General features: G+C 42.1%; 1 protein-coding gene across 1 annotated transcript in view; it reads right to left on the reverse strand.

Annotated features, from left to right (window-relative positions):
• SLC13A1 (solute carrier family 13 member 1) overlaps positions 1 to 24,496 on the reverse strand; it is a 206,801-nt gene that overhangs the window by 130,952 nt on the left and 51,353 nt on the right. The window contains exons 3-6 of the mRNA XM_085654191.1: positions 14,621 to 14,757; positions 11,277 to 11,464; positions 7,152 to 7,209; positions 7,016 to 7,061 (exon numbers count right to left, since the gene is read on the reverse strand). Of these exons, the coding sequence (XP_085510317.1) occupies positions 7,016 to 7,061; positions 7,152 to 7,209; positions 11,277 to 11,464; positions 14,621 to 14,757 (429 nt within the window). The remainder of the gene's footprint in view (positions 1 to 7,015; positions 7,062 to 7,151; positions 7,210 to 11,276; positions 11,465 to 14,620; positions 14,758 to 24,496) is intronic.

Raw genomic sequence — 24,496 nt, forward strand, 5'->3', positions numbered from 1 at the left:
CAGGGGACAACCCTGCCTGGTCCATCTCTGTAGAGTTCTGTGCATACTTTGAAGCTTTAGCCATGCCAGGTGTTTATGATGAGGGGCTTTGATTGAGCGCTCAGGCGGTAAGGCTAAAGCCAAACAAAGTGTCTGTCAGTGGGTTGGCCTCTCTGCAGAGCACACAGATCAATGTTTGTGTATTCCATTTGCAACTGAAATTCTGTGGATATGTGTGTGAAGGGGGTACACTGATGTAAAAAATGTTTGCACAGCAAAAGTTAGATAAATTAATGTGCTTAAATTTGAGGGAGTGCAGTGCATGTTGAGGGTGGTGAAGTGACAGAGATGCAAGGGAGGACATTCAGGAAGAGTGAAAAGAGGATGCTGAAGAGGAAAGAGAGGGGGTTGAAGATGTGCAGATGGACAAATATGCAGTGAAAAAGAGGATACATATCTAACATAAAGCACACATAATTGAAGGCCAAAACTCCTTCCACAGGCCTCAATGCTATTTAATTCACAGACTCACTATTTCAGAATTTAAACTTTTCCAGTGTTAATTATTTATAAGAAATCATTGTTGTTACTAATTTATCTTAAACAGCTAACAACCAGTGACAAAGCCAATCATACTGACAGGCTTTAGTCGTATGTCAGTTGCTGTGCCATTTATCACTTAAAGACCTGTCTGCACATAATTCGATATGACTGTTTACAGCTAGCATCTGTGGGTGCTCCTCGAAGTCTTGTTAGAGCATAAGTTTCCAAAGTTATTGCTGCATGCAGTGCAAGACACTGTGCAAGCATACATTTTAAAGGGTTAAAGTTGTCATGCTGAACAATTTACACATTACAGTAACTGTTGAACAAATGAATCGAAAAAGATATGGGGCAGTTTCTAACTGTGTTTAGTATTTCAAGACGATACGTTCCTACTGCTTAATAAGCCTTGCTTTATTGCTACATTTATTTGCTTTAAAATGCACCATTTGCCAATCTTTTTTTAATTTCTTTCTCACGAGAGGAACTCCCTCTGGACCCCAGGTTTGTCCATAGATAGAACTTGTTCACATCGCTTGCTATATAAAAATCATGCCCGACGTTTACGCTCACCACTTTCAGATGTCACCAGCCACCACTGGCAGGAGGAAGGCGATTCTGAGGCATTTCTCCCACTCTGCTAAACTCTGAAAGATGTCCTATGTCTGCAGAGCAATTAAGAAAGCAAGCACACTTGAAAAAGTGCGCTATTGCAAGCTATTATGCTTTGCAACCTGACACACACCCGCTCCCGAGCTTCATTGCTGCTTTTGAGATATCTATGCACTTTTTAAATACAAAAAATACATGTATGTAAATAGAGAGGAATGAATTTATGTACGACTTTTTGAAAACTTGAATTTGTTTGATAATTGTCTGTAAAGCTAAACAAGGAGAAGCGGTTTCTTTATATCTGGGACCAAGTTTCTGCACTGTTTCAGACATTCATTGACCATGAGAGTCTTACCCAGTTAGAATCTGAAGGAGTCAACAGACAAATGTATCCTCCAAACCAGAAATGCGCAAAAGCGATGCACAAATCTTTTACACAATTCACTTCTGGGTGTTTGCACACCTCTGTGCTGGACTTTTTTATTTTTAATCAGAATTGGGTTATTTAAACACGCACCTCTTCAGTGTCTAGCGGACTCATACCGACTATGGGCCAAATTTATCAACAATGATGCAACATTTTTAATTTGCTTTCCAGCATTACAGTAACACTTAAATAATACTAAGTAGCACTATGATGCGCTTTGTACTATTTTGCATAAAGTGGGTGTCACATAGATGCTATATTGTTCTCCTTAATAGAACTTTTGTAAAGCAAACTTTGTAAGAGAACTTTCCATCAAAAAATTAAGACTCCTTTAGAGAGGCAGAAAGCAGGAGAAGACCTGCATTTTCTCCAACCTTGTCAAACTGAGCACGTGTGCTTACAGGAAAACATTTTGAATTTTGTATTTAGTCCTGGAAGGGTACTCTTCTAGTAAAAAAAACCTATGCTAGACTCTCACACACACATACTCTTTTGCCACGTATATATTAGTAGGTATGGTGATTTCATGCACTCTTCCTTGCATTCAGAAATAGTAAATTTGACCCTATGGGTTTTTTCTGGCACATACAGGGCTATATATAGGTACACAACACACATCTGTATCTTCTTGAAGCCTGCAGGCATACTGAAAAATGTGGAAATAATGGACACCCAAAGAAATGTTGTCCTGAATAGGCCTGGGCGGAGTTCCGCTATGCGAAACACCTCAAAGTGACCCAAAAACTCAGCCACGCTACGCCAAGTTCCACACGTAGTGAAGTGCGTTTTAGTCATGCCGTTCGCGTTAATTTTCAGCACTGGGTGTTTGTCCTGCGCTCTAAAATCAGTGCAAACGGCACCATGAGCAGTGCAAAAGGGAGCTGCTTCTTTTCTTGCAGCTCAAGTAGATTTTCTACCCGAGCGGCAGCTTACTCAGCCCAAACAAAAGGTTTCTCAACGCAAGCGGTTGCGACCATCCGAGACCACCCGACTTGAGAAATCGGACCGCCTGCATTGTGAAATCTCACTGGGAGGTGGATTTTCCTCGCTCGAGCTCGCCAACTTGACGTTGGCGAGTGCGAGCAAGGAATATATTCTGCATGCTCCACGAACGAAGTGGAGTTCACTGCCCATGCCTAGTGTGAATGTTTGGAAAATGTCAGTAGCACAAATGTGTGGGATTTCCTAGGGAATATATTTCTCAGATTTTTAGCAGGTTTGTTTTTCAAAATATGGGAATTCTCTAACGTTTCCCTTAAACAGACTCATATTTCTGCCAAGGCTCAATCCTGGTCGATGCTGCTCTGGGTCTACTGAGGTTGGGGGTACCAAGCATTTATTTTTTTAATGATTTTGGGGTGCCCAAAGCAAATAAACTGGGCACAATGCATTTGGAAATTTGGAAAGCATCTGTACGTAAAATGCTATTCGGGGTACCTCTCATTTGGTTGCAGGTTTCATTCCTGGGATGTACAAAAAATACCACAACTATATGTTTTAACATGTACACATCCTAAGGTTTTCTATTGCTGGGTGCCAGAACTCCTTCGCTCTGATTGGTTGGATGGGACAATGCTTTTATCATGATGTTTGTCAGATTTTCAGCAATTTTCTTCCCAATACATGGCATCCGTCAAGCAGAAGGATATCCTTGCCAAGGATAGGGCTATGTCTGTGATACCCTGAGTGTGAAGCTACCAAACATGTGGATTTTCCAGGGATTTGAGCAGGAATCTTCACAACAGACACCAGAAGATGTTTTGATGGGAAAGATTCTAAAGACAATATCTTCAGTATTAGGGGGCCAGGGCCAGCTGGCACCCATGAAACCTATCGTCCCGATACATTTGTAAAGAATAGAGTCCATGAGGAAGCCAGGATGATGTGGATTGTTTGAAACGCCAAACAACAGTAACCCAGATACTCTGCAAATGTCAAAGTAAAGGTAAAAGAAATCAAATTTTTTTACTTTCATGTAGCAGAAACTCCACTAATTCTGGCAAATAACAAAACAAAACATTCAAACATATCCACATTTCTCCTTATGAAAACAGTACCCCACACACACGAGTTAGCTGTGGCATCCATACATACACTCTTTCTCTGAGCTGATGATGTGTCTGTATATTCCCAGCTCATAGGATGTAATGTTCCATCTTAAAATGTATATGTGCTTTTACTGAAAGTCCAGCTCCTGAGCCCTTTGTATCCTGTGTTCTGAGATCTGTATGCTGCATTAACTGGAGTTTATATCATCAAGATGTTGAAGTTTATGGACACTACCTGAGCCTATTGCCCCAGATAGCCGCAGGTCTAATTATTAACCATGTGACGGCCACATTGATAGTACACAGACTTCAAATGATCACAGTTTTAGCCTGGTCCTGTCTTCTAGAAAGAGGTAAGAATTAGGGGTGGTTGTAATTCATGTAATTCGTGTAACGTATTCATGTAGAATTACCAAAATATTCTGCAAGATTATGCAAAATTATGTAAAAAAATTAAGTCTGCATTCAGCCCCATTTTCATAGCGCTAAAATACCCACTCACTTTCAAAATGGATGCGAGAATGCATTTTGAGCTAAGAACTAGCATTAAATGCAACAGAGCATGAATGTTGACCACGAGTTGCTGCTCGCCCTCACTTAATGTACACCCGGGTTAGGATTTTCCCCCAATTTACTCCCGGCATTTAGCACTGATATCTTATTGCAAAATGCACTTTTATGCCCAAAATGGACACACAGGATGGATCAGCTTTTTTGATTTGCTTCACCTTTTGGCCACTCTTCTTCAGGTATCTTTCCGGTTCTCGCACAGTGGCTTTTCCTTTTTCATTCTTTATTACTTGGTTTTTGTTTTCCTTTTGAATAATCTGTATTTTCGCTCAGTGAGAATACTTAATTCATTTTGTTATTGATGTTTCTTATTCTTTTTAATTGCGATACTTTGTTTCCTATTCTTATAACCATTACATCTATGCTGCTCAGTTTTTTTGGTCTCTTGCTGTTGTTGTATATATCACTTGTCCTTATTGTTAATTAGCTTTTCCACGAATGAATTGACTTATAATATCGTACAGGAAGTGAAACACGTGTTGGTCAGTTGTGTTTGGGAGTAATAACAGAAAGAATAAACAGATTAAAAAAGGCATTAAAAGTCTAATAGGATGCATAATAAATTTTGGTTTTAAATTAACTAAATAAAATAGGCTTGGAATCAAACTGTCCTTTTACAATTCATTTAAATAGAACTAGGGGAGTTAAGTTAATCACCATATCTGTTTCCAGAGGTCTGATAGTCCTCTAAATAGAGTTTCTATCTCCCTCCTTTCTTTATTCAATTTGACACACAAATTTCTTTTTGTATTTTGCCTGCATTTGTGTTTGAAATCGGGTAAATGTGGTAAGACGCGGAGCACGTTATTTTATGGACAAAACATTGATTTAGGATTTGCCTGTCACTTCGTGATACCTCCCTTCCCACCTTGAATCATGGTTACTGAGATATTTGACGTACTCCAAGCAGAAACCCTGTCTTTTCTACCCTCGGACTTCAGCCATACACTTTCTTGTGAAAGTGTCAACGAGGCACCAGGGAAGGGTCCCACTGTGTGCTTCTCATAGTTGAGACACAAGTTAGAGTCAAAGGTGGACTAAAAGCAAGCGCTGGGTGGACAAGTGTTAGCCAGAGAACATAATATTTGAAATTTCTGTGGGACAGCTTCCGTTCTGGACACAGAATATGTGCTATTAGGTCTGTTATTATATAAAAAGCAATATATTTGTTTAATTCTTATGTACATTTTCAATTAACATATACAAGGAGAAAGAACTGGTCAAACTGGGCTCAGAAGTGCCTTTTGTGTGGGCCCACCAAGTTAAAAGTGATTCATAATGGCAGTCGTCACATGTACAATTCAGCAAGTGAACTGCGTACAGCCTTTTTAAGGTGAGAAGAAAGGAGCAGAGCCTGTTGGTGTGTTTTTTTTTAATCCTCCGCTATTTTGAGGTGTTAGTTTGCTAAACTGGCACGGGGGTCTTTCAAGTGGTTGAGCAGGATGTTTGAAGTCCCTAAAACTTGGGCCAGTGGGTGGTCATGAGGTGGTTTCTTATTGGGGGATGAATTGTACTAACAACGAGAGCTTAAGGTCCTCCTCTGTCTGACTGGTGTTGCGCTTTCCACACCCTGCCCTTCCATTTCCTACAGGGATGAAGGATGGGCTCGTGTTTCAATGTGGTCGATTGACTTTGAACTGGTGATGATGTATTCTTTGTATTGGGGCTGCTTAGCCCGAGCACTTTGAGCAGTGTATTGTGTTGTTTTAGGATTTGATCTCAGATTAGTTCTTTGAATCAGCCCCTATTTGTCTCAGTAAAACAATCATTAAGTGTCTGTATTACCAGTCAATGCACTTCCTTATTATATTGGTTTCAAGGGGAAGAATAAACCTTTTGCTAGCTAAATTTGTGACTAAGGGGTCTATTAGGTTTGCGGTCGGAAAATCACTCCGACTGCCACAGTAGTGGGAAAACACCACCCGCTAGGACCACGGCATAACTGCCAGTCAAATTAGTATGCTCCGCAGTCTAAATCCACCCATGGCAGTATGATCGCGGTGGTACCATCGCGGCGGTACCATCGCGGCATTTAACATTGCGGCGGTTGCTGCTGCCAGCAGCACCGCCGCGATGTCCAAAAAAGCATGTCCAGCATATCCATACACTGCGTGGCAGGCACTGCACAGTGCCTGACACCTGGTACAGGGAGATGTAGGTACACCCAAACCCCCCCAAACACATTGGGGGCCCGCAATGAGCCCCTGAAGACATTCTCTACATGGGTTTCCATGGCGGTTCCACCGCCGCGGAAAGGCTGGTAACTGCCTGCATCGTAATCATGCCGGCGGAGCCTGCCCCGGCACTGGCCCCATTTTAGCAGTCCAGCTCCTCCCACCAGGCATGCGTGCGGACTGCTACCGGCGGAAAAGTGACAGGCGGAAAATCTCACCGCCACGGTCATCACCGCCATGCTAATGGGACCGGCGGTTTTCTGGGTTGCGATCGCGGGCGGATGACCGCCGCCGGCCCGGCAGTTGCCACCTCTGGCCCAGCGGCGGCCATCCAACCGCCATCCTAATAGACCCCTAAGTCTCTTTTTATGCTATTATTTCTTACTTTTGGATCCTGCTATATAAATTATAATTGTGATGAAGTCAATGTGCTGGGTTATGTGTCTTTTTGTACTTTCAAATGTTCTGGTCTGTAGGTATGTTCCTTTTAAAGCACTTTGGTGCCTTTGGTTTTTGGTCCAGCATTTAAGTAAGTGGTTATATATAATAAAACGATACAAATCATGAGAACCAAATTCAACATTTTAAACATCAAATACATACATTTCAAATAAAGAGGCAATTAGATATTACTGACAGTAATGTGACAGAATCAAAAATACCTTTTCTTCCTCTACATCACACGCGATGGCATGGCCGTTGGCATGTCTGCAAAAACAAGCATATATTGCATCACACAAGGTAATTTGCTTAAGACTGTAAAGTAACTACTTGAATGATGACACTTTCCCACCATACCCATTTCGATGTTTCAGGGTCATCTCACTGCCGTTCACCTCAAATTCTTTGCTGTGGTCTGTTGACAATTAAAATATAAATTTTGAACTAAGTTGTTTGTTGGACTTTTATATTTACCAGTGCATAAAATATACAGACGTTCATACTAATGTGATTTCTTGATTATTTGTAGCATACACATCCTGAACCGATTCTACTCTGAGCACAGGAAGAGTGAAGAGGTGTCCTTCTTGGTTGTTATTAACCCCTTCCATGCTGCGCAGATTCCGCCGCTGTGCTGACGGAATCTTGCGCGGGCGTGGTCATGACGGAACGGTTCCGTCATGAGCACAGCTCAACCGTGGCTCATGACGGAACCGTTCCGTCATGAGCACCGAAGGGGTTAATAATTGGAATTGACATAAGTCTGGTGAGAAGGTTTTTCTGAGAGCTTGCTATCAGTAGGGGTCGGCAGAACTCGCAGAGGTTCACTATGTGGAATTCCGCTGAGTTACAGAAAAACGCTGCTCGCGCTGCAGTTTAGTGGTGGAAGCGCGAGCAGAGCTGAAAATCAGTGCGAATTGCACCATGCGTTGCGCAGGAGCCCGCTGCCATTTGAGTTGATTTTGCTGCTGCTCGGGCAGAAAATCTGAATGGCAGCCATCTGACTGTGATCACTGTCAACCATCCTTGTTAGAATATTGCGCAAAGGGATGCCAAATCTCACTAGCACTTTCCAGCTCACATATTCTTCAGCCCTGCAGAAGAATATTTATATCATGCGGTGATTGGCAGACTTTGGTCAGAACTCCATGTCAAAGGGTTACGTGAAGTGGACAAAATTACGCCAATTCCGCAGGTGGAACTGAATATTTTGCCTACTCCTAGATGCCAGGGGCGTAGCTTAGTAGGTGAGATTTGGCTGGTGTGAATTTCAAATTTTCCAACTAAAGAAGCAGTGGGCCTAAGGGTGAATAGGTGAGATGACAAGGCTCGATATGGACTGTTCCCATGAGGAGCTGGGTCAATACTAATTTGCATTAGGTGGACCTCTCGGGCTGATTTAGAGTTTGCCAGACAGGTACTTTATTGCAAACATTATAGAGTACCCTGTACACCAAACTCAAGCCCCGTCCACTCGATTTGGGCAGGACACAAGTTTCATTCCAATGTTAATACATTTACTGTATCTTTTAAAAACTTTTTCGAAAGGCTGACTGAGTAGCTGCTGTCCGAGATAAGCCACTCGACCATCCGTCCTTTTTAGAGTGGATGATCAAATGGCTTCTTTTTTTTTTACTGTCCATCACCGCCAGGAAATCCTGGTGGTGATGCACGTTAAAAAATAAAAATGATCCGCAAACCATGGGATAAAACTCAAATGAAGTGGAGGGGGGGTTGTCATTAGTTGTTTTATTTTTCAAAAACAAACTCCCAGATTAAGAGTTTGCCATTTTTAAAATACATTTTGTGGGAAACATTTGATAGCCAGCCATCATGTTTGATGGAGTTGTCCGCCAAACCTTTCCTACACTGATAAGAACCACCATGACAGAAGATCCTGCAAATGTATAAAAATGTACACAGAGCCATAACGTATCTCTAAATTTGGCAGAAGGAGTAAAGGCAGGATGGCAGATGTAAACCCTGTCTGTTTACGTCTGATTGTACTCCATCTTCCAAATCCTAAATCAGGCTCTCTGTTGAGAATGACACAGTGGGGGAAACACAATGGCTACCCCAAGTGATTGCCAGTGGTTAGGCTATTTGCTAGCATTCATTCAATCACCTTTTGGGTAATTGGTTCCTAATAGTATCCCTGGAAACCTAAGACTGGTGCAGCTTTCTGAGCCTACTAATGCCAATGTTTGTGAATTCTAAAAAGTAGCGAATTGACTGTCATTCAAGGATTAATTCTATGGGTGGAAATTTGCTACTTTTTTTTGTAAATCAGTCATTATATAGATTAAAGTTCCTGATCCAAATAATGAATATGTTAAAACCAGTTTTTGAAATCAGGGTGATGAGAAAAACCAACTTAGACATAGCACACACAACTGCCCCCCCCCCCACAGCCCCAGCTTCCAAGACAGAAATGCACTTATTTGGGGGTGTCACAGCCCAAACACCCCTCCTGAAGCTACACCCTGGCTTGTTACCCATCTTGCAGCCTTGGTAAGGAAGACATCTACCTCATTCTGTTGAGCATTGGGCAAAGGGTACACCAGGCAAGTGGAAGTTGCTGAAAATGAGGTACAGACTGAGGGAGTATTTGTGGAACTTAGTACATATATTGGATTGGGCAGATCCATTGAAGGGTCCGCTCTGCTGTGGGTGATTTAACAGTCACCATTACTGGAAGCCAGAGTAGGGATCCTTGTCTTGCTATCTTAGCGGAACGATTTTATCTCCTAATCAGTATCCGACTGCCATATTGGGGGTCATTGGAGGCTAGTGTGGAGTTTTATCTTGAGGTATGGTGAGTATGGTAAATATGAAATGTTTGCATATTTTACCATGAAAGCTATTGTGGTACAGATGAACTGATTGTTGTCTTTTGTTAGTGTTGAACTAGAATGCTCTGGTTGAGCTTGAATGTGGGTTGAGGTGATTGTGGCTGAATTCACCTGGGGTTCAAAGGAACTGTGCCCTGTTGAAGAAGATTTCCACAGAGCTACCCTATTTTTTTCAGAGTGGTTTGTGTAATGTAAAGGGAGTGGTACTTGGTGGGAAGAAATGTGTTATCCTGTCTTCCTTTTACATTTCTCCTTGACTGCAAGAGTGATGTTATTTCTGACATTGTCTAATGGTTGTGAAATGCTCCGTGTGTGCTCCACATGTATCTGTTGGGAAAGCTCATTCCAGGACGGGCTGAGAGTTGTCAAGCTCCTAGTGGTGTGGAACCCAGGATTAGGCCTGACCTACTGATTGGCTTTGCCTGTGAATTGTAACCTGGTGAGGAATTGATGTCAATAAATGTTTATATCACTTACAACTCAGTGCACCAAACTATTTCAACCAACAACTATTCTGTATGTATGGAGGTCAAGTCAATACAAGTGCATGACATTTTTCATATCCAATGGGCAGGATCAAAAGAATCTGATTCATCTAATACTAGGCTACGGTAAATGTTGGCCTTCTCACGCTCAATAATCCAGATGACAGGCTATGCCCAATGCTTTGTAAAGGTCCAGTAGTAGAATAGTGGGCATGTGGCCATCATCTATAATCAATTTATAGCACACCACAAAAACCATTCAGAGCCAACTCATTTCCAAGTGCCAGTCCAAAAGTGAAATAGAAAATATTAAGGAAGTCACAAATATCTGCATTTGGCTTTAGGCCTGATACTTCTACTTTTCTCATTATTTTAGATGGCATAGGTTGGACCTGTCCCCTTAATTCAAGAGACCCCAGGGAGAGAGGGCTTTCTTCTTCAGTAGCAGCTTTACAAGTTCTAAGGGCTAACAGGACAGCTACTATCTGGCAGCCAGTATTTCTAACAGTTTAATTGGTTCAGATAAAAATGTGGATACACTATGAGTAAGACTGTGCGTGAATGAAACCTGTTTTAGTAGCAATTGGCTCTATTGGTGAAGGAATCCTTCTTATCTTGTTTTTTATTTAATCAAGTGGAATTGTGGTGCAACATATTATTATTTCTGTGATTGTGGTGGTGATGTTGCATTTGAGGAGAAGTGCTTTTTACACATTTTCTATCAAAAACGTCTCATGGTTATCATACACGTTTGAGAGAGGATAAACCAAGTCATGGGTAAAACAATCTTTATCTGTCCCCAAATGGCGGCTATCCTCCTGTCCTTTAAGCAGTTCAGCTCACAGGTGAAGGAAGCAGTCTATTTGAATGCGCACATATCGAACGTAGATGTTGGCATTTTATTTTTGTGAGTTTGTGCATCTGTGTTTGTCTAGGTGTCCGCTTTGAGTGTAGTAATTATGGTATACTGACCTCCTACCATATTAAAGTTACACCAGCCTAGTCATGACCCTCTCTACCAGGGTTGTAGCTCCCCCGCTTTCTTCTGGACACCTCACTTTGTTACTTAGATGGTTCTGAGTATGTATGCATGAACTGGGGTGCTGTGCTGGAATACGCAAAAGCATACTGAATGCACATATTACCATCCAGTTCGATGCCCTCATTGGCGATTACGTGTTCAGAACTGATGTTCATGGCATCCACCTCTGCCTCTGCACTGATGATCTGCTGTGCAACTGCCTCCACAATCGGCATCACCATGGCAGCAGTGGATGTGTTGCTAAGCCACATGGACAGGAACGCAGTGCTACCCATAAAGCCCAGCATCAGCCTGCAAATAAGAGGTTAGCCAGGGGTTATTCACATCTCAATTCCTGCTATTAAACAAGACGAAAATATACTATCTCACATGGAAAAAAAAGTATCTAAATGACTAAAACCAGCTACTTTGAGATAAACATAATTTACTTTTTCTCGCTTTATCATCATTTTTATCATCATTTGTTGCTGAACTCCTGCTTGGAACCAGGGTCCCATATTTCTTAGGACCTTCAGGATTTGGTTGACCCAATTTATAATTTAGTCAGATTGGCCCAAAACCCACATTTCACGTTGTTTGTATTTGTATTTTGTATTTGAGTTTTTTTAATGTTATTTTGCTCCTGTGTTGTCATAGGCAGCTCTAGGAGTTACTTGATTTCCATTTTCACAATTTCCATTACGTGCTTACTCTTTAGGAAAGAGCAGCAAGCCTTCGGAGCTCGTGGGCAATAATAGGCCACAACAGAAAATACACTGCAAGTCACACTGAGGTATTTGCCAAGATTTGTGCAATGAAATGCTGCACAGACATCTGCAGCTATGCAATGTGTCGCATCATATATCTATGCACCATACTGCGATTAAGTAAGTGGGCACAGATGCACTAAAACTCCCTTCTTTGTACTGAATAGGAATTAATCTGGTGCACAGGGGCAAATACAAGAGAGGCGCATTTTTCATGAGTTTTGTACTCACGCACACTCTCCAGTATAACTCTATATGCACTGACCACACCCCGTTGGTAAATTGTGCAATATGGGTAATTTTGTGCCTATTAAATTCATTATGTATGAAAATATCACACAATTTCCTTTCTGTCCATCATTTGCACATATCTTCATTTTGCACTGGGAGCCACACAAAGCCAGGTAGCGCTAATTATATTTTTTTAAGTAGATCTGGCTTTGCTTTATTATGCTTACCTTGCAGAGATTATCAAGGATTTTGCGCGCTCTGCAACGCAATGGTGTTTCAGTGTCTCTTGTGTCGAATTTCAGCACAAAATCCTCTTGAAGCCAAAAGTTAATCAATATGCTTTGTGTTGCACCCCATTGTGTATTTTGGATGCACACTGTAAATTTTAGAAAATATAATCCCTAATGCCTAACACCGATCTTTGAACCCCTAAAACCGTGGCATTTCTGCCCCAATCCACCATTCATTTCATTGTGGAAAAATTGCACAGATAACATTAGAGCAGTTTAACATGAATACTGTGTCAAATTTTGGAAAAAAGTAAAATGAATCTCTATCACTTGAAACTTTTATTTTTATCTAGAACAATTTACCAATTTATCGTCATGGTAAGTAGTTGTGGAGTTAAGAATAGTAAATCTATACTGCCCTCGATATGATTATCTTGCCAATGTGATGGTAAGAGTCGATATCTGTGCAGGGGATATGAAAACTTCAGTAGTGTGGTCGAACTCCCATCTGCAGCGCACACACACATGGTTTCTAGCATACAGAAGTCACCCCTGATTAGGCTTGTGCAAAGTTTGAGGAGTTCTGCGAAGTAACAAAAAACTCTGCCGTGCTACGTGGAGTTTCGCAAGCAGCGGAGTGCATTTCGTCATGCCGTACGTGCTGTTTTTAGTGCCGGGTGTTTGTCCCATGCTGTAAAATCAGCGCAAATGGCACAGCGCGCAGAGCAAGAGGACACTGCTTCTTTCTACTGATCGATTAGAAGTTCTAATCAAGCGGCAGCTTTTTCAACGCGAACAAAAGGTTTCTCAACGAGAGCGGTAGCGACCATCCGCGACCGCCTGCGTTGATAAATCTCATTAGGAGGTGGTCTAGCGCTGGATTTTCCTTGCTCGCCGACTTCACGTTGGCGAGTGCGAGTGAAGAGAAGACACTCCGTGGAGTGGATATTTTGGAAACTCCACATACTCCGTGGATTGCAGAAAACTTTGCAAACTCCATGAACTGAGCTGAGTTACCTCCCAGGTTTACCCCTGATGAAGAGAGACGTTCTCTATCTCCTTGTTGCGACAACCGCTCACAGAGTTCAGCAGCATCCTCAAAGCATTTTTCTTATAGAAAAAGCACTCCTCATAGAAAGATGTCCCTGCAGGAATGAATTTGGTACTTCTGTCAGCAAAGGTCAAAGAGCTTTACTTGCTACATGATCCAATATCTGTTAAGATTATTCTGAAACTTGGCCAATCAGGAGGCCAGCCCAGTGAAGGATTGTAAAATCACGTCCAGAGATGGTTTTGAAAATCTAAGAGGCTCGTTTCGAAGCAGAACCAATCAATTAATTTTTGAAATTGTAGAATATCTGGATCGATCTCAGCATTTGCGGGTAAATAAAAGCGAAATGATCGGCTCCTAATGGATATCCAGAATGAATAACAGTTTATGGATACTCCAAGACCTGCAGGTCCAAAGTGGAATCAGAATGCTGCAACTCAACAAAATATTTTTTACAGGCCTTTTCCTAAACTTTGAAATAAGTATTGCCCTTTCTTTTAGTCATCCATTTTCAAAGTTTAAAAGCTTCTTTTAATACATCTTAATGTAGAGCAGTTTAGAAGATCATTGAAAGGTTTGTGATACATTGTACTAAAAAATGAAAAGCAACGTGGGCATCCTCTCTGAGCCAGTGCAGAGTTTAGGTGCCCAATTTAACGATTTGCACAAAATAAGTGGTGTTAGGTGGAGTAAACATCTTTCGGCCATTTCGGGCACACAGTTTGAACGTTTAGCAGGTGTCCCTCCCTTTATCGAATAGATCTATGCATTAATGATTGTTGCAAGACACTCAGGCTTTCAATCCTACAGTGGAGATATGATTACAGGCTTTTGGTTCAAGGTTACAAATATTAATTTCACCTGTCCCTCTAAGACTATGATTCTAACACCACTAGCTCAATTCAAGATGTCTGTCCAACTTCAAGAACTTATTACGGACAACATGATCTGAGTGTACATTTCTGAGTTAGTCCAATAAAGACATCAAAAGCTGGAGCTGGTCGATGCCATTTGAGGTCAGTGGGTGTAAAATGGACTATCTTGTAAGTGGGGTGGTGAATGGTACCAGGTGATGCCAATAACATGAGCTAGGAAATCTGTAACATGCAATGACAGCAAAACTGAAAGCATTTTTGGCAGTTTACCGAGGATTCCTCACCTGAGGAAGAGAATCACCACCAGTACCTACCATGCAGGGTTCACCCCCACCAGCATCACCATCTTCAGAGCTATTCGCTTGTGCAAGTTCCACTTTTCAATCGATGTTGCTAAGCAAATGACTCCTGTGAGCAACAGGTGAAAGTCTTTGAAATATTCGGACGCCACCTAAAATCAAAAGATGTGCCCTGCTTAGTTATTGTGTTTTTGTCAAATGAATCCCGTAACATAGGCAAACAATTGCATATCAACTTTAAATTCGTATCATGGAATAAATTTCTCAGCAGAAATTGTACGATTTTTAAGGAGACAAGCGGACCGGTATGTCAAGATTGTCTGTTCACATAAAAGATGGGCATAGAGAAAGACAGAGAGAAAGACACGCAGACAGAAATCGATGGATAGATGGATGGATGAATGGATGGATGCACATTCGGATAGATAGATAGACAGACTGACAGACAGACAGACAGAGAGAGAGAGATAGACAGAGATAGTGAGAGATAGATAGATAGATAGATAGATAGATAGATAGATAGATAGATAGATAGATAGATAGATAGATAGATAGATAGATAGATAGATAGATAGATAGATAGATAGATAGATAGATAGATAGATAGATAGATAGATAGATAGATAGATAGATAGATAATCAGGAAACTTAAAAGTATAGAAAGTCTAAGAGGGTGATTCCGTGACAACTCACATAAAAAGCACTGTAAATTTGGCCCTGGGGTACTCCTGCATAAAATACTCATAAGAAAATCTGAGTAATTGTGAAAGCTCAGTAGTTCTAAGGAATGGAATCATGTAACCATGAAAAAATAGAAGTGCTTGAAGAGTTGTCAGGGACAGGAAATTCACATTTTGTGAACGGCCCAAAATAAGTACTTTCATGGCATGAACATAAGTTCAAAATAAATGCCCTTTACACACTGATGGAAACATACATTCAAGTGACCTGGCACAAGCAGGGTGAAAGGTGGGGAAAGGTCACCATTCGATTTAATATTCACTAGGTGTATGTAGGAAGAGGTGGCATGCATGGCAAACACACTTTTATTGAATAAAATAGGCATTTGGCTTTAAGGTGTATTTAAAATGTTTGTACCCCTACACATGTGTAAGCTGCAATAATAATTACATATGCTTTGAGGAGGTTCTGAAACTGTTAATGTATTTGCTAAAAGTTGCAAAACATACAGTTTACACAAGTTTCATCTTTTTGACAATGTGAATTGGGGCTATACTTATGTATTTATGCAAGTATGTATATGTGTCTGTATGTATGCTTTTGGGATTTTTGTAGGGTAAACCCAGCCATAAGCAGCAGAGCATTGTATAGGGTCAACAGAAAGTCAATGAGTAATAGGAGAGGCAACTGGTTTGTAGGATGTTCCTGTATTATGATGTATTTTTCTCAGGGCCGGCTTTAGCGCTGGTGGCGCCCTCTGCGACAACGTCTGTTGGCGCCCCCCCCATGACCACCTCTGCCACGGATTCCCTCATTAGCACCCAGTGGCCCTCCAGTCTCCATAACCACTGTCTCTCGGATTCATTTAGTTTTATAGCGCCACTCATACCAGTGTAAGGTGTCGGAGCACTTTACATCACACACACATTGCACTGAGACAATCATACATGTGTAAATCTGTGTATAGCAAATGTTACATCAGACAGGACTACAGGGTGTAGTGTAGGAGTGACATGTCATCTATCATGGTAGGCAATCTAATTTGAGTCCTTATTCTGGAAAAGCACAAATTCTGAATTTAAAACGTAACATCATTGTTAGGGGTTCTCTTTAATAATGAGAATTGTTTTCAACTCAAATGAACCCTTTTCACAAGATTAGGATGATAAAAGACTGGGAAAAACCAAGTAGCTCTAACATATACCTTGTAGTTTGCATAAAGCTCTTTGATGACAGTTAATAACTCAATGTTCTATATTAGGATTTTGACTTATAAACAACAAGTTACAAAAGGAGCTCTATTACAAAAGCAGTAATCCACTGACCTATTTACATTGTATGCACTTTGTTATCTGCATTATACACGTTCTTAGCAGCAGGCATTTTAACCCTCTGTGCTACCTTAGTATGAGTCAAAACTTCCCCAAGACTGGGGAAGACTGGTCTCTTTCCAGAAAGACGATTAATCACCAGAGTTAGCTTGACATTTTAATTGAGGTCTGAAAACTGCTGGAGGCCAGGAACTCGGCAGCAGGTGCTTCTATAGTGAAAATATATATTTTCAAAATGACGCCCCCACCCCAAGACAAAGCTCGGTGCGGTGGCACCGATCGCACCGCCCTAGAGCCGGCCCTGATTGTTTTTCCAAGAGATGCATTTTCAACTCATTCTTAGATTGGAACAGCGTTGGGGCGGTCCTGATGGATACAGGGATGTAGTTCCAGATCTTGGGTGAAAAGATAGAAAGGAAAAGACACACAGATAATGGACGGAATGCAGAGCAAACCAAACATTAACTCCCACTCAAGAGATCTGGGTTAAATCCATTATGCTTTTACTCACCATGCCACCCCAGTTGAGACCCAGCCATATGCAAATCAGTCTTGACCCAGTTCCTCATGGGAACGGTCCAGCCCAAAATGCCAAGCCAGGTCCTCTCTGGACCGAAAAAATGTTTCCTAGGACCGGTTTCGGGGCATCACCCCTAATCAGATAGGCCAGCTTGAATCCAGTGGCACAGTGAGCCATTGGACTCACGTCTGGGCAAACCCAGTGCACTTAGGGCGAGAAAGCAAAAGACACACAGGTGATAGAAGAAATGCAGAGCAAATCAAACATTCACTCCCAGTCAAGAGATCTGGGTTAAATCTATTGTTCTTTTGCCCACCATGCCACCTCAGTTTAGACCCAGCCATATGCAAATCAGTCTTGACCCAGTTCCTTATGGGAACAGTCCAGACTGAACTGCCAAGATAGGTCTTCCCTGGACCGAAAACAAGCATCTTAGGACCAGTTTCGGGGCATCACCCCTCATCAGCCAGGCTAGCTTGAATCCAGTGGCATAGTGAGTCCGGGACCCATGTCAGGGCATACCCGGCGCTCTTAGTGCAAGAAAGCAAAAGACACACAGATGATGGACGGAACGCAGAGCAAATCAAACATTCACCCCCAGTCAATAGATGGAAAAGGCCTGCTGCCTGTTTTTTTTAATCTTTTTTACACTTCCTAGTCTGATGGTGACTTGGCTGTGGTTGTTCTGAGAATAATCAGAGATGGTGAGCTTGTCTGCAAGATAATGATAAGGGGGGTGGTGCTGGTTATGATATCTCTGCTGGCCATGATATATTTGTAAATGATGCAGACTTGGGTAAGTTTCAGTATGCTCTCTCCATGCTAACGTTTGAATTCATAACAGTGTTTTCCTGTTACTTCCTTTATATGCAATGATGCTTTTACTGCATGGTAAAGATTCATTTGTAATTTTCCATTCAAGTTAACCTAGTTACAACACTTTGGGCAAAGTGCTTTTAAATGTGATTAAATAAGTTTGCAGAATACTACATTTTTATCAACACAAAAAACTCTTCAATTTCAAGTGACATAAGCAACCCCAAAAAATACATTTGTACCAAAGGGCCAGGAATCCTAAAATTGCAAGAGTCCTAGGTTCCTGAATTTTTGCCATAATTGCGAATTTGCCTTTTTTGCCTCAACATGCAGCATTTTTTGCCAAATGAGGAGGTTTCACCAAGAAATGCCTTCTCTAGATCAAATTAATCAAACGTTACATAATTGTGCTGCCTAATGTGTAGTGGTTTGCGAGACAGTCCAGCAGTTTTCATCCATTACATATGTAACACTCTTGCACAAATGGTATTCACACCCTCAGTGTCCCCAACATCCTTGATTACTGCCCAGGGCCGTTTCTACCATTAGGCAAGACTAGGCGGTCGCCTAGGGTGGCAAAAGAGGAGTGCGGCAAAAAACATGAGTTTGGGAATCGTAACGGCCTTCGACCTCGAAAGTGCATTGGGTAACGCCTTACTCCTTCTACAACTTGATCTGACGTGAAGTCACGTTCCAGGGCCACGGGCGGGGGCCTTGCACGCGCGGCCGGTGGAGGCAGAGAGTTCCCGTCTGAGGCCCAGCAGGTCCCGTGGGAGGCCGTGGTGCGATCCGGGTCGGCCAAGAGCCAGGTAGTTTATAGATGTATTTTTTAACTAACTACCCTTGTTGAGGGAAGACCCGGAACGATCATGGCACAGCCAGACAAGATGTTTTTTGAGAATGTTTCGGGCTCCGGTAAAGCCATTGCAATGCTGACCAGCGGAGGGGATGCACAAGGTAAGCGACTCGCGTGAAGGTGGTGGGGGTGTGAGGCGAGGGACGTGATCTAGTGCTGGGTAGAGGTTGGACTGGGGACTCTGCATTTGGAGACTGCTGCCTGTCTTGTTCTCCCCCTGGGAGAATAAGCTCACCAACTTCTGTGGCACCCAACTCATGAACGGCACCCATGGGGACGCGAGGGATGTTACGTGCCTAGCATGCTCCGCTGGAAGGCGATGACTAACGAATTACATAGAGGAAGTGCAGCTCATGAAAAAACATTAATGGCTGTGCGAAGCACTCAGCGGATGAGGAGAGATGTTATGTTATCTCTCGCCGGGTTTGGCTGAGGCCCATATGTAAATTGCTAGGTACTAGAAGGAGTGCGGAAGATGAAAGGATTATACGCACTAGTACTTCATCTACCATCTCAAAAGCTGTTGCAAAATATCTGGGGTGGATGTGGGCAATAAGGCTGAAATCAATACCTGTGTGAAATGCTTATGTAAACTGTGCTTAGTCAGTATTGTAAATGTCTCCCGACCATCCAAATTCATCCAGATTTTCTTTAGCTCAGGCCTAAACCACCAAAGATGAAGCTGTTCTTACTGGGTTCCTATGAATAAGAATTTTGTACAAGTTTTATCATTTGTAAATATGGAGTTTTTTATGATAAGGTTTTGCTCTATTGAAAATGCTATATGCGACCAATATTCAACTTATCTTCCCCAAACAGGATTGCTTTATTATCTGTGAATGACATTTTTATGTATATTTATGGAATAATTTTTGTAATGTGCTTTTATGACTACATGTTGAATAAAGCTTGTTTGGATTGGATTGGTTATCTCTGTACGGAAAAGTCGTGACATAATGTAACATTTGAATAGCATATAGAGGAGAGGAAATGCAGGATGATGGTGCTGCCCATCGTTTATAAACAGTTCATAGGTGTGAATGATACAAATTCACACTTAGGGGTGTGTGGCTAGAGTTTCTTGTGGAGAGTAATAAATACTCGTACTTCACCTTTGGTGTGGGATAATTCATTGGCTTTCTCTGGTTGGGGGTGTCTACTCTACTTAGCTTGTTTTGGCACCTACAAGCAGGTTCTAAGTCTGTGCCTATAGACCCGCGCCCAGGCTTTAGCCTGTGTTTAGGAATACTTAGCCCGTCTGTGCCTGTGGTTGGGGGGGCACTAGTCAAAACGTTTCTTAATATAAATGACACCTTATCAGAATAAACCTTGGCGGGAGGATATATGCTTAGATATAGCCCCGTGGCATAATGCAAAACGATGCCTCCCCCTGAAGAATGCAGTGAGGGGCCACTGCACTGAGATTCCCATATCTCACAGATATTCATTGGTATTGTCTCTAAAGGAGACCCAAGGAGGTCGAGCCCCCTCCCTCAACCGTGCCCCCTCCCTGCTTGGAGGGGCCTGCGTTATGCCCCTGGTGTCCATTTGTTTGGATCACAACTCACTATATAACCTGTGTTAGAGTGGCTCCCTGAGTCTATTCTTCAGGACGTTGACATGGTTTAATTCTCTCACAGGTGGCCCGTGTGTGTTAATATGTGTATATGTGGTTGTATCTGTAGTTGTGAATGTACGCGCGTCTGACTGGTGCAGAGGTGTGCGTGCGTACGTGTGCCTCAAATTGGCCCTAATGTAGCCAGTGTGAAGCCAGGTGCTGCAGCAACAGTACTCCATTGCTGTGGGCCCAGAGTGATGATCTAGGTTTAAACCTTCTCTAATCTCAGTTCCTTCATTAATCGGATGCACCGACCAGAGCCGTAGCCTCCATTAGTGCAGCAGGACCATTGGCGCCGGGGTTCAGAGGCCCTCTATACACAGACACACATGATCTCCCTATCTAAACACACGCATTCAAACACAACCACACATGAACTCCCTATAGACATCCAAGCACACACGACTCCCCACAGACACCTAAACAAACCACACACACACACAACCTTTCTGCAGACACCTAAGCACACATTCACACAGACATACCCGCAAACGCACGCACACTCCCACACATACCCAAACTCTTTTCCAGACACCGAAGCCCACACGCACGCACACACAATGACACACTGGTCCAAATTGCAAATAAAGCAAAAGAGAGGGGGTGGCATTTTTAAATTCTCGCCTAGGGCAGCAAAACACCTAGAAACGGCCCTGTTACTGCCTTAACTGGTATATCACCCATCTTTTCACGTTTCCTGTATATATACTATTGCTGACGGTCAACTTTGGATAAGCTTCAATTAAATACCTTTTTGGTGAATTTCATAAGATTTTCAATGATATTTCATATACAAAAAGGTTACAATTTAATGATGTAAGTAAAATGCAGTGGTACAACGGTGGTAGGGCTGATGAAGATATTGGGCCTGGTCATAAGGTGTGGTGTGATGAAATGCAGGGTCATGAGAAAGCAGGATTGCATTGTATCTTGTTAATGAGAGATTGTGAATGGTGTTACTGTACATGCAGAACCACCCAGCTGGGGTCATGGGGCAGAGAAAGATTGTTTGACCTCCTTACCCCAAGATACAACTCTCCCTATGGTTTTTCTAAAGGCCTTTGAGATTTTTCTTGGTGCTTTTTCATGGTTTCAGGTCTCATGATGGCCCAGGGCAATAGTAAGCAAATGAACCTCAACAGCAACATGCGCTAATGAGCATCAATGCTCCAGCCATAGTAATGATAAATCTAATGAGGATCAAGGGAGTTAATCAGTCATTATCATCAATGGCCCCCCGTATTAATTAAGTTCAGTGGTCCCAGTCAGAAGACCACCAGGAAGTACGGTGTATTAATGGCCCCAACCATTAAAGAGCATTAATGCTTCCAGACAGTAATGAACATCATTGTTTGTGGCCACGCCATATTGAGCTTCAACCGTCTGGGGAAGTAATGAGCATCAATGGCTCTCAGCAGTAACAAGGCTCAATATTGGCACCAGGTAGGTAGCAGTGAACATTAATGTGCTAAAATGCCCTAGGTAGTAGCATGCTTTAGTAGTCCCAGGTGTTAATAAGCATCAATGGCTCCATGCAATAATACACATTAATGGCTCCACCTAGTGGAGAATTGTTTGCACGTTCCTGTGTAGGAGAGTGTCACTCGTTCACATCATATCATTCACTTTTCCGATCACGTCCTTGATCGTTTCACGCATTTGAAGAGGTTAAATCCTGGATGCAAAATCAGTGCTTCCCCTGAAGAAGGGCTTTGACAGCCCGAAATGCATTGGGCATTCAGACGAAAGTTAAATGGAACGAATTCCAGAATGTATATAAGTTCAAGGTATCTCTAAATTGAAAGGCTCAATAAACTCAATTGACCTTGGAACAAATTTATTGTTTACCTCATTGAAATGATGAATTAATTTCAGTTTTGAGTGCAGTACGAGTGACAATCTCCTACACAGGAACGTGCAATCAATTTTGATTTCATATCCCGACTCAGGGGGATCTACCCGTCTGCACCTACGATCTACTTGAAACTCTAACACCCTTGATTAAACCGAGTGCGCATATTCTGTTCATATCTGCTGTTATTCCACCTAGTGGAGTCCATCCATGGTCCCAGGCAATAATGAGCATCAGTGGCCTCCACCACTAACAAGCGTAGATATCAGATCCACACAATAACGTTCATCAATGACTCAAGGCAGCAAGGAGCCTCAAAAGCTCCTAGCTTTGATAAGTATTACAGTTCCCTGGTTATTATGAGCTCCAATGCTCCCTCGTAGTAAAACATATAAAATGACCCTGGTAATAAAAATAAAAATAATTTGAACAATGCATTTTGTTTAATTTCTCTTGGTATTCCTGATACCAGGGAGAGAGTTAAAAAAAAGAGGAAATCTGAATTGCCATAGTGCCGTAATTTGCCGCATTTGAGTGTGTTTCCTTATTTGTTTTTTTATATATTTTAAACATGTTGGCTGACACAGATTGTATTGTTCTGGGGGGAGTACAAAACTCATTAATCAATTTGCTTTGAAATAATTTCATTTTTTCAGAGCCTACTGAAGATGCAATGGCCAAGTAAACTAGTTATCCCCCTCCACTTTTGTAGTCTTGTCCAATGCCCCGGAGCGTTTCATTGACCCCTTTGAGCCCCCCGGACCTTTCCCCAGTGACATCTTAAGAATATATATATATGATAGGCCAAGGAGACATGATGCATAAGTTTGACTACGGCCCACCCACTTATACATGCCATGCCATCTACTCCCCAGCAGTTTCTTTTGTATTTATTACTTTTGATCTTCACATGAAAGGTTTATTCTGAATAGTGTGAAATATTTTAAGGGCTAAACAGCCCATTTCCTTGATTATTTTCCTTTGATATGTGAACATGTTTCTCTTAAGTATTTGTACGTGTTTATTGTCTTGAAATCTAATGGTAAATGTAACTGCTTTTTTTAAATATCTTTATAAGTGGCTTCTTTTCCTGTCGTCACAGGCAGGATTTCACTGCCCTTGTTGGGTAGGTTTGCACTTTAAGTGAATCCCGGCAATAACATACAATATTCTGGAAACCTAATTGCAAGGTGAATGCCTCCAGCATTGCAGCAGGTGCAATTATGAAGGCACATACTATAGCAATGGCAAACACATGAGACTTGTGGCTCCCTTGCCTTTTTATACACCTCTCTGTTCACAGGGAGATCTGCAGAGAAGGTTGTCAAACAGCAATGACCAAATACCACACTACTTGGGCTATGTACATTAATATCTGTCATTGCCTGTAACAGGGTCACTTGCCATTCTCCACATGCAAATGGTCAAAGCCAGTACCCTGGGATGGTCTTTTTCCATAATATAGACTAGTAATGGGTGGCCTAGGGTCTCCTACTGTCTCAAAGGGATAGTGCAGACATAGTCCTGACCCTGCCCACTCAGTACTGCTAGAACCTCACTTTCCAGTACCAAAACATGATGGCAGAGCCAGACAGCTCTCCCTGTCTAAGATCCCTCTTTCTGTAATAAGTGACTGTATCATGCATCTGGAGAGCACAGATGTATAGTGCCTTGCTACATTTAATTGAGAAGAGCCAGTCTCTCTTAACCTCCAATGTGGGACTATTGAACAGAATAGACATGGTCGAAGGGCTCTCACTAGCCCTTGAAATTGCTTTCCCAACACATTAACTAGTATCCACCATTGTACAAGTGGTATTGCTTGCAGTGTCAGCTTACCTACAGGTCCTACCTCAGTCATAGAGACTCTAAAGATCCAACCTCATCCAACAGCCACATATTCAACAATAGATCATTAATGCAGAAGAGCTATCCCTTCGACAAAGAAGAAAAGATAGCACGCTTCCCAGGATTCCTTACTGGAAGGGGACAATGAGGTATCTTCTTAGATTTGTGGTAACTGAGCAATATCCTGAGTAAGTAGTGTTCTTTTGAGGCACAATACAAATGCACTCCAAGTGGAAAGTCAAATTACTCAAACAAGAATTGAATCCAACTTATAGATGACAACGGTGGTTAATTCAGTGTGTATCCTTGGTCCAGTCATTAGTGTCTGAGAAGGGATACAATTCAAAGTCTATTGTAATCTCTAGACCA

Source organism: Triturus cristatus, chromosome 4_1 (assembly GCF_964204655.1).
Source record: "Triturus cristatus chromosome 4_1, aTriCri1.1, whole genome shotgun sequence".
NCBI lineage: Eukaryota > Metazoa > Chordata > Amphibia > Caudata > Salamandridae > Triturus > Triturus cristatus.